Below are 16,607 nucleotides of genomic sequence, written 5' to 3'. Positions count from 1 at the left end.
CATATGTGGAAATTAAATTAAGTTTAAATTAATGTACTAAAAATATAAGAAGTAGGAAAATAAAGAAAATATAGTAAATTAAGTTTAAATTAATGTACTAAAAATATAAGAAGTAGGAAAATAAAGAAAATATAGTAAAGCAAACTTTGGCAGCTACAATGCATTTACTAACCATATGTTGCTTGAATAAAATGACACTGAACTAAATTAAGAATAGGTATGCAGAAAGCCATGCTGAGTAAAATAGGAATATATAAAAAATAGTACTTAATAACAGCAACAAAAGAAGATTGGGGAAGAAATTGAATGGTAGTGGCTTCAATTCAATTGCATAGAAGACGTTAAATATTTCACAAAACAGAAAAATAGATTGAGTAATTAACTAACATAAAATCACTATAGGCCCAATGCAATTGACAACAGCCATCAAAATATTTTGTGCTTCTGTGGTCATGTCGTGGCTTAAAAATATAGTGTGTGCAATGGTTTATGTTCACTTTATTTTACTTAATTTAATTTTATTTAGGTTTAACTTGGCTATAGCTGCTTAGCACTGGTGTAGTGCATTGTATATATATTGTAATATACCTATTACAATAATAAGATAGTAATTAAATAATTTAAAGTCATTTGCCTTCCCACAAAAATTTTAATGAGCTTTAAAAGCTCGCTAAAATTCCTACCCCTTGGTTCTTTACACTTAGGCAGGCACACTGGTGTCTCACTGTAGTGAAGGGATGTAATGCTAGTTCGCCTCCATGTGGTGCACCCTGGGTTATGCTGAACTAGCGCTTGTTATTGTTATTTGGTTTTTTAGGAGCATTAGCAACTAAGGCCATATTGCTCCAGTGATATGCGGTGGTCATTCCCTGACCTTTCTGCATCCTCCGTATTTGGTGGTCACGGGCTCGAACCCCGGTCTAATCAAGAAGCGTGAGCTACGCACTGCTGCTTCTGCCCACCTGGCTACAGCGGTGCCACTGAACTAGCGCTACTGGCAGCCAAACTATCTGTGATCTCCTGGCTTGGATTCTTGCTAAATCACACTATCATATTGATATGGATGTTTATCATAGGGAGATTGGACCAAAATCCATATCTGCCAGCTGAACATTGAAGGCATAAGCAGAGCAAAGTGCCAATGCCTATTAAAAATTTTAAAACAAAACGAAGTTGACTTGGTGCTTATCCAGGAAACCCGTGTTGCAGACGGGGAACAACTTAGGATGAGATGTAAACTCCAAGGATATAGTATAGTAGGAGTGATTCTCCATAAGATGTATGGAATGATAACTTATGAAAGGGATAATATAGAGAATATATGCTTGATATCAACTGAGGAGAAAGACGATATTTACATTATTACTATAAAAATAAATGACATCACAACTGTAACCATCCATAAGCCTCCAAAAATGCAGTGGTCAATGTACGTTCTACATACATATGAACATCCAACAATTTATATGGGAGACTTTAATAGCCATCACAATGATTGGAAATATAAATAGAATGATTTAAATGGTGAAACCCTAATGAACCGGGCAGAAGATCAAAATAATTACCTCACCTTTGATTCAAAGGAAAAAAGAATATAACCCAGACTTATGTTTTGTGACTATGAGTAATAATGGCCAGCCTTTAATGGCTACATGAAAAGTACTTGAGGACTTCCCCCATAGCCAACTCTGTCCTGTTTTGCTGCAGATTGGGATGCAGGTCCCTTTGGTGACCTCGTAACCCGGTTCCTTGCTGGAACTTCAAGAAGGCAAAGTGGAAAGGTTTCTCTGATGACCTGGATAGGGGCATCAAATGGATCTCCCCCCCCCCTGAGAGTGGGAGCTATGGGAGGTTTGTTGGTATGGTGATTGCAATAGCAAAAAAGTATATACCAAGAGGATATAGAAGGCAATATGTCCCAGGTTGGAGTGAAAATAGTGAAAGACTATATCGAGAATTTTTAGAAAATAATAGTAAGAAAACAGCAGATGAATTGATAGACAGTTTAGATCAAAGTCGTAAAGAGAAATGGATGGAAACAGTGGAGAATTTGGATCTAAAACATTCTAGTAGAGCAGCGTGGTCGCTGCTGAGGAAACTTGGTGGTGGCACACCGATACTTAAGAGATAATTCCATGGTGACACCAAATAGAATAGCATCACACATCATTTCAATGTCATGTGCTCCAGGAGACAAGAAAAGTACTATTGATATTAGGAAGAGGTATAAGATTCTGAAATTAAAAACTCCTAAAGATTCAGAATATTCATCCCCATTTACACTGGATGAGATTAATATAGAATTACTGTTGCACAGAGCAAAACGGATACAGAATAAATTATGACAAGTTTAATAATAGGAAATTACATACATATATTAGATTAGATACATACAAAAAATGCTTTCGGTTGTTTTTGTCAACCTTCCTCAGTCAAACTGACAGTTAAGAGTAGAACATGAGGATGAGATTACAACTGCAATATTTAGCATAAAGTGCGGGAAAGCTCCAGGATTCGATGGAATCCATCCGGAATTCTTGAGAAACTGTGGAATAAATATGCAAATGTGGCTCTCCAATGTTTTTTCTAATGTCCCGAGAACAGGTGATCTCCCTCGATTTTTTAAACTTACGAAGGTCATTGCCTTATTGAAGGCAGATCATAGGCCGAACTATCGACTGATTGCCCTATTAAGTGTAAGCTATAAACTATTGGAACGTCTATTATTAAACAGGATTGGCAAAACGATTTTAGAACATATACCTGTTGAGCAAGCTGGATTCAGACCAGGTAGAGGCTGTGCGGACCAAGTCCTCTCTTTAACAACTTATATAGAGGCTGGATTCCAGTGGAACCTTAAAACCTCGGTCGCGTTTATAGACCTCTGCAGCTTATGATACTGGGTGGTGCGAAGGAATAATTTATAAACTTTTACAAGTCATACCGTGTAGAACTGTTGCTCAGTTAATCAACAATATGCTGACCGATAGGCTGTTTAGAGTAGTTAGAGGAAGTTCAATCAGCAAATGGAGGAAGCTGAATAATGGTTTGCCTCAGGACTCAGTACTGGCCCCTTTACTGTTTAGCTTATATATTGCAGATATGCCTATAACAAAGGCAAGAAAATTTGGATATGCTGATGACTGGGCCCTGGCTACGAGACATAACAAGATAAACCAAACAGAACAAATACTCACAGATGATCAAAAATGGAGACTCCAACCTAATAAAAACAAGACTGAAGTGACTTGTTTTCACAGATGTAATAAAATGGCAACAACATATATCAGAGTGTTCTTCAACAGAGTACTCTTAAAAAATAGTAAATACCCTAAATATTTGGGTGTTACTCTGGATAGAACCCTGTCATATAAACAGCATTTGCAGCAAAGATAGAACTTGGAATAACATTCTTCAGAAATTATGTGGTTTTACATGGGGATCCAGGGCAGAGATGCTTTGCTGTACTGCAATAGGCTTAGTGTTCTCTGCTGCAGAATACTGTGGCACTGTTTAGATAAACAGTTCACATGTCAAATTAATCGACACCCAATTAAACTATACTATGCAGTTGATTATTGGGACAATAAGATCGACCCCAACTTTTTGGCTACCAATTCTAAGCCACATACCTCCTCCACATCTACGTAGATCTGCAGCTCTTCTCCAGGAATATAAAAGGATAATGGAGATCCCAAGTTTACCAATCCACAATGATTTTGCTGATACCATAATGGAAAGACTACCTTCTAGGAAACCTTCAGCCAGAACAGCATTGAAATTGATAAGTGCAAAATTGAAACTGATAAGGGCAAATGGAAACGGGAATGGAATTCCCATCGATCACTAGATACAGCAGCCTTAACATGCACAAACAAGAAACCTGATGGATTTGATCTCCCTAGAAGAATATGGTCAAAAGTGAATTGAATTAGGACTAAACATGAAAGATGTGCTGATGCACTGTATAAGTGGAAATGGATTGACGCACTGGAATGTGATTGCGGTGACAGAAGGCAGACCATCGAACACATCATACAGGATCCCCTTGGTAAGCCTTAGGGCTTACCAAGGGGATCCGAGAGACTTCCTGGAATTAATGCCCATGTCAATTGATTATATTAATAACTTGGACATAAAATTATAGTAGTCCATATATATTACATATAAATTTTGTACAAATGTTATACAGTTGTTAATTTTTTTAATAATTCTTATTTTAATATTATAAATATGACTAATTGTGAACTTAAACAGAATTGAGTAGATTCGTGTGGTTTCAGATGTGAGATATTGTAATTTCTTCTTGATTGATGGAGCGGTTGTTGTGAGATGTAAGAATTGTCATATGATAAATAAATAACTGTAGTGAAACCTTCACACGTTCTCCCACCCAAACCCTGAAAAACTAAATTAAATCAAAATTATAAAAAAATTACAGTAAAAAAAAGCCATATTATTACTACATTAATATACTTTCAGACTTGCTAGCTTAATATTTTAAAATTGGATTTCTTATATATACTGTGTGTTTCAAGTAAAAGGCACTGGGAACTATCTTGCTTAGTTTTAGATTTAGGCTATTTGTTGTCTAGACCTTTTTTGTCATATTTGGGCTAAAGTTTTTGAATTTCATGGTAAAATTTAACTAATTATTACTGTTTAAATTTTATAATTTCTAAATTAAAATTTTGTCTAATGAATTGCTTTATTTTTAATGGGGAAAGCTGTTCCCTGTCCTCAGTTTATTTTAAAAATGCTATCAATGTACTTCTGAAGCAAACATACAGTTTGTTTAAATAAAAGAAATTTACATTTACTTCAGAAGCAAGCCAGTGACAACAAAAAAAAAAAAAAAAACCAGACACACATACAACAGTTATTTGTTCATTCTTCAGTTCACACATTTAGCTGCACAAGGGTTTTTTTTTTTTTTTTTTTTTTTTGACTTTTTTAGACAAAAACCAAAGACAGGGAACAACTTATGTCATTGGAAAAATAGAAACACTGAGAAAAAAGGAGTTGATTAGGCAAAATTTAAATTCAGAAATTTTAAAATCTAAATGGTGCTGCTTAGTCCAATTTTAACATCAAATTCAAAAATTTAAGCCCAAATATGACAAAAATAAATGTCCATACAACAAATAGCCTAAACTAGAAATAAGCCCTTGGCACCTTTTAATTGAAATACCCTGTATATGAGTCTTTTTTAGTATCATGTCTAAAAAGATATATATGAAGGTTTAGTTAAGTAAATTAGTGATATATTACAGAAAGTGAATAATTTTCTGTAATACATACCTCTTTTAATTTCTCTATGTAATAGAGTTCAATAAGATAAGTTGATTCAGACTTATGCAGCTTCAGAAGATGCTCCAAATCCTAGAAAAATGAAGTCAAACATTTTGCATACAATGAACAAAACCAGCTTAGTGATTTTTTTTAAGGGAAAACTTAAAATGATTACGGGATGATAATAAATAATTAGCTATTAACTAAAATAATAATTTTAGCTAATGGCTAATTATTTAAAGTTTTTAGAAAGTAATTATAAATTAATATTAGTAATTATGAATTAATATTAACAAAATAAATGGATTAGAAATTCTGACTGGATATAAGCCCTTACTGAGGATAAGTTCCATGGTGGTGGTACTTATCCTAAGCCATCATGGTCAAGTACTGTTGAGATATATGTTGGAAAATAAAATCTGAATTAAATGAATAGTAAATAGAAAACAAATACAGGAAGAAAATGCAGAGGAATAGTAAAACAACAAGATGACCAATGGTGGCTGCAAAACATATCCAAATGCATATTGCCAGGGTATAACTCAAATTTAATATGTAAATTAAGAATGTTAGCAGAGTGGCAAGCCAGGTAAGAGGTGAATAAAAATTAATTGGTAAGTTTATTGATGCATTGATTTTTTTAATACCTGAAATGCAATGATTCAATGGCTATTGTTGCTTTATTGCCTTCTGAAGAGATAGGGCTCAATGGTTGGTTTATATTAATTTATTTTTGCTTCATAGCTTATGTCACACCAAATTGACTTAACATTACAATCACCACCCACAAAAACCAAATTCTCTTATATTCTATGCACTTCTTAATTATGCTCCTGTCCTGTCTGAATAACATAATCCAACTAGTGTTGGATTAGCCTTTGCTGAATATGATATCTGCATATTTTATGAGGAGGGGGTTGCCATAGGTTGGCTGGGACCACCTTAACATAATTTTAAAAAAATGTCATTTCTGTACACATTGTACTCACCATATTCAAATTCTGCATCCCCAATGCCTGGGTGACACCATGTTTCTGATATCCCAATAATTTCCACATGTGATGAATTAACTAATACTTCAAATCCATCAAATTTATTTACTATAATCTTAGCATTAGCGTACAAGCAAGTATATTGCATCTATTTCTGCTCTTAGTAACCCTAACTCAGCCCATATTATTTGTTTGTCCCATGAGGATCCATTGCAGGTCTTGTAATCCCAACAGCTTGCTTTACAGCTGCTAAATATCCTAACAAAAGCAGTGCAAGAATCAATTTTACCTCTGCTTGCAACTGCCATTACACTATTGGTCTGTGTAACCTCTCCGCCCCCCACAAACTAGCTGTTTTCCTGACCCACCTAATACTGCCTCATTAGCATCAGCAAATATTCTTGCACTCCTATTTAAGTGTATCCCAATCCTATAAAAACAGTCTCTACTGTTAATGAGCACAGACCATGCTGAAAAAAATTTTATCCCACGAACATTGCACATTCTTTTCAGGCCTGAATTGATTGACAAGGTTCTCATCATATACTCCCTCCTATCATGCCCAGAAAAATTCCAGCCACTTTTCAAATTTAATCATGACATGATTTTTTGATTAACATTACCCTATAGCTACTCAGATCTCCTAATCTTAATATCATTAGTACCAACATGTACAATAACACCTTTTAGTATTAGCATTAATAGAGGCATATCATGGAAGAAAGCAAGATTATACAGCATAACATCAGCCAAAAAAAAAAAAAAACCCTTCCCATTTCACTCATCCATTCACTCCAAAAGTTTGTCTAGTTCTGCCTTGAATTTATTTAAGCTCTCAACTTTCAAATCATTCAAGACCTTATACACCTCAATCAGATCACCTCACAGGTGCCTAAGTCTCCAGACACTGTAATTTGTACTCCAGGGCCAGTTTAAGGCATGACCAAGCAGTCCCCTCAAACAGAGCGCCAAAATTTAGGGGGTGCAAAATGCCACGAAAATTCACTGATTTGCTGTAAATTTCAAGTCGGAGAGGTTGCACCAAACAATCCCGCACAGGGCGCTGATAGACCTTGGGCCGATTCTTTGTGCTCTTACGAGAATGATAACTATTCTACAACCTAATTAATTTTTGTCCCTAGCATACACCCTGCTTCTGTTCCACCTATCTCTTTTGCACAATATATTTTCTGTTTCCCATGAGAACAGAATCATTGACAATAGCTACATCTTGTGGAATCAGCTTTCTGCCATTGAAGATTCTGCTGTATTGCCTGATACATGAGCTGGGCAGATGAGTGCTTCATGGGTCCCTCATTTTAATCCCTTTGGGGGGCACATGGCTTTTTCTTCAAATTCACCTATCAGAAAGCTGAATTTGTGCCTAATCTCCCCCCCCCCCAACTCTTTTCATCGAAAACAGCCAAAATTGTATCGTGTACCACCACAGATGGTTTTACAAACATGCAGGAATCAGCACTCATTATAAAATCCTGAGCCATACGAAAACTGTCCTCAGCAGTTCTCATATGGCTCAGGATTTAGAGCCATACTTTGAGCATTGCCACTACCCTATATACTATGAAGCATCATGTCTAGCAGTTCAATGATGAATGCAAACGATTCTGCCAAATAGCCGCACTGGGTATAAGCTGAAATAATAAAATAGTATTCAATTTAAAACATTATGCAATAAAGATACCTGATGGGAATAATTATGAATTGTAGCATATGGAAGGCCATTTCCACTACCATGAAAGAAGTCAGAGAGTATTATAAGTGAAGATGAAAGCCTTTCAAAGAATGATGGTTTTTCTTTCTACAAAATAAATGAATGAAATATAAACGAGTTAAATAGTGAAATTTAACCTTTTTATATACTATATATAAATATTTTTTGTATGGCTAACTAACCTACTTAATAATTCACTGAATGAAAAATATAAGATACAAAACTTGACAGAAAGATACATATATATTTTAAATTAATTCAGCTGAATATATTCAAACACACACAAATTATATAAGGACACAATACTTCCATGTTATGCTATAGCACAGAAATCCTCAATATAATTTTATATTAACAATTGTATTAAACGAACATAGATAAACAACTGCTATGTTGGATAAAGATGGATGAGCAACTAAGATCCTGAAGGATCTTAGCAAGAAAAGGCTGAATAATCCTTTAAAAACCTTTAAAACCTGCAAAATTTTTAACTATTAATTTTATTTAAGTTACGTTAAATCACTTTATTTAAAGTGACTACATAGTATGATGACATAGAAGTGGATTCCCTAATACAGTTAACTTTAAAATCCAGCACCCTGAGGGATCAAGAAGTGCTGAATTTTTAAATTTTTTGGTTTATTCGGGAGGTATACCTAGTGGTTAAGCAGTTTTAAGGAGCAGATTCAATAATTATCAAGTACTAAGTAAACTGCATGGCTAACACAGTGGTCTTAATTCTCATAGCAGAAGAAACTTGCCCTTGTGATGAGTTGTCCTGGTATTGCATTACTTTTAATATGTAGCTTTGGTTGTATTACAATTTTGAAAACTGATTTCGTATACAGTGTGGCAGCTCACATCAAGCAACTTCTCTACAACTGTTTTGTCTGTGTGTTGTCACTAGAAACCACTGCTATCTAATGAGTGCTATCTAATGAAGGACTATAGTACTAAAACACAGCAGTCTCATCTCTTAAACAAATGGCTGATCAACCTTTTGGCGATGCTGTCTGTTTGTAAGTAGTGCAATACCAGGGTAACTTGTTCTGCTGTGAAAATTAAGACCATTGCATTTTCTATGCAGTTTGAATCCTGCTGGCCACAAAAACAGATGAAAGGACAAGTATCTTATAGAGAGAAATGTCACTCTTTTTTGCACAGATTCTTAAAAACAAATGTAATCACTGATATGAGTGCTAGATTTCTTTTTTAATATATCTGGATTGTAAAATGTTGATTATTATTATTATTTTTTTAATTTTTTTGTAAAATGTGCCAGATTTAAAAAAAATTCCAGATTTTAGAGTGCTGGATTTTACAGAGTTTACTTTATTTATTTTCTCAGTTAGGCATTTTCCTCATATGTTTGTTCCATATTAATTTTTCTTAATTGTGATTGGCAACTACTGTCATTTAAAACTGCGCATGGAAAGCAATCACATAATGAAAGCAAAATTATTACAGTAAAATGTGATAAACTGGACTATTATGTATGATAACAGCTTATCTCTTATACATTTTGACATAGTGACCTAACTAATTAGGTCACTGAATGTTTAAAATTTTTTATATAAGACCTGGTCTTGGCGCATTATAGCCTTAGAAGCTAATGCGCCAATAAAATTCAATCAACCAACCAACCATGATAACAGCACATTTTGACTGATGGTTTAAGGGAAGGTACTGCATTTATAAACACAAATTTTCAACATGATAAATATATTTTTTTCTTCTTTCTTTTTTTTGTAACTCCAATCATAAAAGTTCATTAGAAACTACTGTATATTTAGAATCATATATGGGCTGAGAAGACAATATACTTATGACTGTGCAATTTTTTAATGTCCCCCCCCCCACCTTTTTTATCAGCTGGCTTTTGAGTTAAATCCTTCATAATACCTTAAATGATATTTAGGCTATATTATTTCAATCAATTGTTGTGGGTAATGCATATTATATGAGTTGACTCACATAACCTGCCACAACAGTCAGCCATACACAGTTTGTTATCATTTGTGAGATGAGTGTCCTGTGTTTATGTAAGCTTTGTGCCATTTTTAAATCTGTTATTTTTGTGATTTTATGCAGATAATTCATTATTATGTCATCCCAACTGCAACCAAAAAATCTGCAGGAACACTGCACTAGCCCTATAAACTTCATGCCATTTTACCCACTTAATTTTAGTAAAAAAATGTAATTTTTAAAAATATAATCATAATCGATTTCTTCATTACTTTCAGAACTTAATTTTGATATTTGTGTTTTGTAATTTGTGTTTCATATTTTGATATTTTACTAAATAAAATCTGCATTAAAAAATTAAAGTTGTCAGTTTTTTAAAAATTATGCCAAATTAATGACCTATTTAGTAAATTGTCTATTTCAAAACAGCATTGTCTTCTTTATATTTTTATTTTGTTTAAGAAGCTAGTGGCAGATAGTTGACAAGTCAAGGCCATTTGTCTAGAGCAGAGTTTGTTTAACTGGGAAGTGGCTTCTAGTGTATTATTATCAGCAAAACCATAGATAGAATTTCTAGTAAGTGGAAGAAAATCATTGATACAAGTATACAGAAGGTAATGAGTATTAAAAAAAAAAAATTGGGGAACTCCAGAACTAGCTAAAAAGTTAGAAGACAGTGTCACCTAAAACTACATATATGGCAATAGTTAGGCCACACTTTCAGTACTGTATAGAAGTCTAGAAGCCTAATTTCAAAAATGATGTGTATCTCTTGGAATGGGTACAGAGAAGAGCAACCAGATTAGTCAAGGACACAAAAGGGTACCCTTGCTATAAAAGACTTCAGTTCTGCAAATTGCAGTGCCAGGTAACTAGGCACCTGTGAGGAGACCTCACTGAAGTATTTAAAGCTTTAAGTGGATTGAGTAAATTAAATGCTGATGGCATCCTCACTATTTTTGGACAATGCACATAAAGGAAATAAATAAGGGAAATAAACTTACACTGAAAAAAGATGGCTGCAGGATAGTTGTGTGAAAATTTGTTTTCAGCCAGAATAAATTTAAGGAAGCTTTAGAGATATTATGAAATTATTAGAGGGGATGAACCAATAAGGTGGGTAGTTTTCTTTTCTTTTTTTTTTTTTTTTTCAGTTCTACAAATTGCAGTGCCTGTGAGGAGACCTCACTGAAGTATTTAAGGATTTATTATTTATTTTTTTTTGGCTAGTGCTATATAAGATTGCTTCCTGACAACATTTTCCACTAATACTAATCAGTACCATATATACAGTGTTGTTACCTCTCTGTAGATTTTTGTGTTTTTGACTAATACAATAAATTCCTGCTTATAGTACTCTCCTGCTTTTAATGCTCTTTTCTTCTCGTGGTCAATCCTGTGAAGTGCTATACATTTTTAATCATTTTTAGGAAAATCTTGCAACATTTTCCTAAAAATGTTGCAAGCACTCCTATTTTCTCCCTTTATATCACTTGAAAGTCTAAAGAAAAAATAAACCAAATATAATACTACTCCGTTTTGATTTTAGTTTCGAGAAAGGGATTATAGGCACTAAATTCTAGGAACTGTTTATGGTACAATTTGTTTACCTCACAGGAATCATTTCCACTGCAGGAGATATTTGTTTATTTCATACAGTATTTAACTAGCAGCTTTGAAGATAGAAACACTGTCCTTTACAAGTCAGTGTCTGGGCAATTATCACTGCATTGCTCCACTGTCCTGAGAGTTTTTTTAAATTCAATATTTTTACATCTGCTTTCCTTGCTGGTACAATAATATATATATATATATATATATATATATATATATATATATATATATATATATATATATATATATGTGCATATGTTTAATGTTAGCATCAATCAATAAAAACACTTGGAAGTAATTTTCATTGGCAGACAAATTATAATTAATTTCATGAATGGCAGCATTATTTATTATGTTAATAATACATTTATCATGTTTATAATACTCAAAGTATGTTTAGTTTAATTTAATAAAATCTTTTAAACATTTCTTTAAGAGCATGCAAAAAAAGGTTGTAGGTGATAAAAAAGCAAGCAGGTTTTCAACTTACATAAAAACTGCTTAATAAACACTGCTCAAAAAAACTGAAAAATGAATGGCATATACCAAATATTGAAAAATTTCCTAAAAAGAGGGAGAGGCCCACTCATAGCATTCTTAGGGAAGTGCTGTAATGAAAGTTTACTGTATTTATTTTTTCCAGATGTATTTTGGACTTGTTTTCACAATGCCCTGAAGATTGCTATATTTGTTGCTACATTTAATTTATCTTTTATTACGTCCACCAAATGTTCAATAAATGCTGAAAGTGAATGTCCAAAAAGAGAAAGAAAGTTGCAAAATTGGAACAAAAGATAAAAGTACTTGACAGACTTTATCATTTTTACACTGTAAATCAAAAATTAAGTTTACCAATTTTTTTTTATGTTTCATTGGCATATTTATTGTTTTTCTCCCAACTCCCCATTTCTTATTGTACTTTAGTCTTGCCAACCACGGTACTTTTCAGGAATGTATCCCCCAGGCTGGCAAGGGATTCCTTTACTATGTGAAAAGTAGCATATTTCTAATGCAAATATGACAACTACAGTGATAATTCAATAATTTAGAATATAAATATGGCAGACATTAAAATAGACTAGCACAAATTACTAAGCATATATGTCTTCAAAGTACATTATTTTAAACTTTCTCAAGAATGATGTGAAAGTGCATTATTCAATGCATTAGATCAATATATAAGATTAATATGCCTAACATGAATATATATATATATATATACTTTGTATATATAGTTCAAAAAGATATACTTACCCCAATGTTACTCCTGATAGTTAATGTAAGTTCTTGAAGTACTACTTTCCATAGCGTGTCTAATACCCTATCAAAATTTTGACGAAGAAGATTGGCAAACAATGTTTTCAAGTTGTTGTCTAAATATTCCATCAATGGACCAATAGCCTGAAACAGAACTACACTGCAATTTTCATGTACATCATATCAGACTTCTAACAAAAATCTTCAAAAGATTTTTGATCTTCAAAAATTTTTGATTGAAGATCTGATCTTCAAAATTTAGATTATTACACAAATCTTTTTACTTATTTATAATTAAATCTTTAACTAATAAAATTTCAGGGCAGAAAGCCACAAACTGTGAAAAATTCAACTTATGGCACTGTTTATTGCAAATGTATCATTACTACATAGTTAAATTTTAGGACAAACTGAAGTTTGTACATTAGGCATCATTATTATAACATATCTTAATGTGAAATGCTTCATTGCCTTCCTCTTATACTTCAAATAAAGTAACACTTCCCCATTAACACACTTCTTAGCAGATTCCTCTAATGATAAAGTGTTGCTTATTCAAAGTATAAGAGGAAGGCAACTCGTGAAGAATTTCACAGTGAGAGGTTATAATAATGATGTCTAATGTACAAATTTCAGTTTGTCTTAAAATTCAACTATGTATTAATGACACACTTGCAATAAACAATGTCATAGTAAATCTTTTACTTATTACTGATATAAACAGAAAAATTAATCATTCTATACAAATGCCAGTTAACTGTAAATGGAAGATAATGTATGGAATAGAGTCAGGGGGCTGTGTAGTTATGGATCCTGAATTTCTAGGGGGAGCAATATAATGATGAAGATATATGTGACTGACAGTATTTGAAAATTAAGCTCAAATTTTGTTTGAATTTACTTCAAAATTTTAACCAGCCTTTGTATAATATACATACAACACGAATAGTTATGTGTCATACCATACAGCAACTTAACATCATAAAACATACAGTATTTATTCTAATTTACTGAAATATAGTAGGCACAATTGGGACAATCACCTATACCAGATCCATCTCTAGGACATACATTTCTTGTCTAAAGCTAAGTGTCCCCCCCCCCAAACATTGTTTTAATTTATATTGTGCTTTAATTTATATTGTGCATCATATTGTGCTAATATCATGAATTGATGTTTGTAAAAGCCACCAATGTTGAATACACCCCTCCCCCTTTCCAAAAGAATTTCTGGGTGCAATGCTGGCTTAATGTCCTAAGGATGATTTATCAAACATTTGCTTGTAAAGATAGAGAGGGCACAACCCCATTGTATAAGGTAATGGTGAGACTGTACTTGGAATACTGTGTCCCAGTATGGGGACATCACCTGAAAAATGACATCAAGCTTCCTGAAGGTGCAAATACAGGTGGCATGCCTGGTATGAATGACAAAAGGAGAGCCATATGAGGAAAAATTTAGGATTTTTTTTTTTTTTTTTTTTTGGGTAGTACCAATTATCTTAGATGGAGATCTAATTGAGGTCTATAAGGCACTGAGAGGTGATAGTAAAATGAATTAAGGTGCAGCTTTCGTAGTTAGAAATAATACTATAACTGAGAAAACTGCACCTTTGTACTTCCTATTGAACTCCTGGAATAAGTTACCTTCGTGGGTAGCCAAAGCTGAAAGGTTCAGGAAATTTAAAGGCCAGAGGTTACCTAGATGGCCACCTACATGAGAAGTTAAACATGCAGAAAGGTTTATTTATTTATTTTATTTTTTATTTGGCTAGTGTAGCAAAGCCTGAAGCTTCCTTAAATCACATGGCTGGCACTAACACTAATGTGACCAGACTGCACAACACAAAGATAAAGAGGAAAGAATTATTGAATACAGACTGCTTGTGATTGCTAAATAAAGAACTAAAATCTAAAGATGGGATTTGTAACCTTTATAATCCATGCAGTGGTTTCACATAATATTTTGACTGTTGAAGTGATTGGAAGATAGACCGCAATAATGCTAAATTGCTCATTCTTGATAGAAATGATAGAAGAAAATGCTTCAAAAATTTTCAGTTGACTCTCAGAAGCAGCAAGATTTTAAGTTGTATCTCAAAAGAACTAATATATTGTCATGTCTTTTTCTTAATTTAGTATTAGAGAAGTCGCTGCAGCTTTTCAAATGTTGGTTGTTATGTTATGTTATTTTGGTTTTTAGGAGCATTAGCAACTAAGGCTATATTGCTCCGGGATATGCGGTGGTCATTCCCTGACCTTTCCGCATCCTCCGTATTTGGTGGTGACGGGCTCAAACCCCGGTCTAATCAAGAAGCGTGTGCTTCAAATGTTGGTATGATCAAATCCTTTTCATTTGAGTTCAATCAGATGTCAGTCAGCAATTATTATGTTAAAGTATATCAGAAATTCAAGTTCATGAATTTTATTTCTGATACATCTTACATTTTGTTGAAAAGTCCTACGTAGCTATTGTGATAACATTTCTATTAACCACCTGAAACTCATTAAGGTTTGGCTTGAAATTTCTTGAAACTTGAGGTACTATCTGTTTCAATTGCAATTCTTTAGTGTGCATATATAATGTTATATATTTTGGATATCCTCTTGTGGCAATTACAGATGGAATAGGAAAACTATTTGTGTAAGTGCTAACATTTCTATATATGAATGGATAGGCACATGTAATGTACTATTGTAGTGTAACTGTAGGTGGGTTTCCATCAATAGGAGAAAATAATTAATATACAGGAGGAAAAGAGTACATAAAAGAGCACAATCTTGAGAAATTCCAGTACTAGTTGGAAAGTTAGAAGACATAGAGCCATCTATCATCACAAGCAGTGAGGGGATAGAGAGGAAGGTGGCTTAGAAGCTCATTATGCTCAACCTGATAAAAAGTCTTAGAAATGTTGAGTGTAACTACTTTTTTTCATGTAATGTTAATGATTTTTCATGCAATTTCCCTTGCTCCCAGCTGAAATGCATTGCAACATTTTATGTAACTCTCTCCTCCTTCTGATCTTGATAATAAGCATTATTGAGATCACTGTGTATATATATCCATATTTTTCCTGACATATTAAAAATATAAATAAAATAATTTAAAAATTTATATATATAAATATATAATTAAAAAATTAACGTTCAGTTATCACTCCATTTTTTTATAAAAATGGAATTAAAAAAACAATTTTAAAGAGTTGATCCGAATTAAATGAAAAAAGAAAAATTATAATCAATGACATTGCCACCATCTACCAGTCATATTGAACATGCACTGCTAAACTCAGTACTATGTTTCAGTTGATTTTAAAAATTTTATTAATTAGTCAGCTCTTATTAAAATTTTTGGCATTCTGAAGTTAAGTTTACTTTCAAAGGTTATCCCATTCACCTAAAGGGTATCTTATTTCAATCAGATGAAAAATGTAGACATAATGCACCTTTTCTTACAAAGGGACAGCAAGCTATATATATAACTAAAAATAATACAAAGAAGAATAAAAATAAAGAAAGTGATGACCGTGAATGTAAGTGACTGCATACGCAATATCCAAACAACACATTGCATAATGTATAATATAATAGGTAATATAGAGACAATATTGAAAAAGTGCAGAAAAAGAGCAAATAAAAATTAAACAAACAAGCTAGAAGTAGAAATGGAAGAAGAGTGGAAGAAATAAGTATCTAAAAATTTTAGAAAATATTAAGTATAAGGCAAATACAGCCAAAGTTACATGCCAATT

At 33.0% G+C, this 16,607-nt stretch overlaps 1 protein-coding gene across 1 annotated transcript in view; it reads right to left on the bottom strand.

Moving 5' to 3' along the window:
- Positions 1 to 16,607, bottom strand: part of LOC150086642 (BAI1-associated protein 3-like) — a 478,827-nt gene that overhangs the window by 18,985 nt on the left and 443,235 nt on the right. The window contains exons 28-30 of the mRNA XM_090372214.1: positions 12,853 to 12,999; positions 7,987 to 8,103; positions 5,302 to 5,382 (exon numbers count right to left, since the gene is read on the bottom strand). Coding sequence (XP_090228340.1) covers positions 5,302 to 5,382; positions 7,987 to 8,103; positions 12,853 to 12,999 — 345 coding nt within the window. The remainder of the gene's footprint in view (positions 1 to 5,301; positions 5,383 to 7,986; positions 8,104 to 12,852; positions 13,000 to 16,607) is intronic.

This window comes from Mastigoproctus giganteus, chromosome 4 (genome assembly GCF_048544385.1).
Source record: "Mastigoproctus giganteus isolate SK-2022 chromosome 4, ASM4854438v1, whole genome shotgun sequence".
NCBI lineage: Eukaryota > Metazoa > Arthropoda > Arachnida > Uropygi > Thelyphonidae > Mastigoproctus > Mastigoproctus giganteus.
Note: the sequence above shows the minus strand (reverse complement) of the source record. Positions and strands in the feature narration are given on the sequence as shown.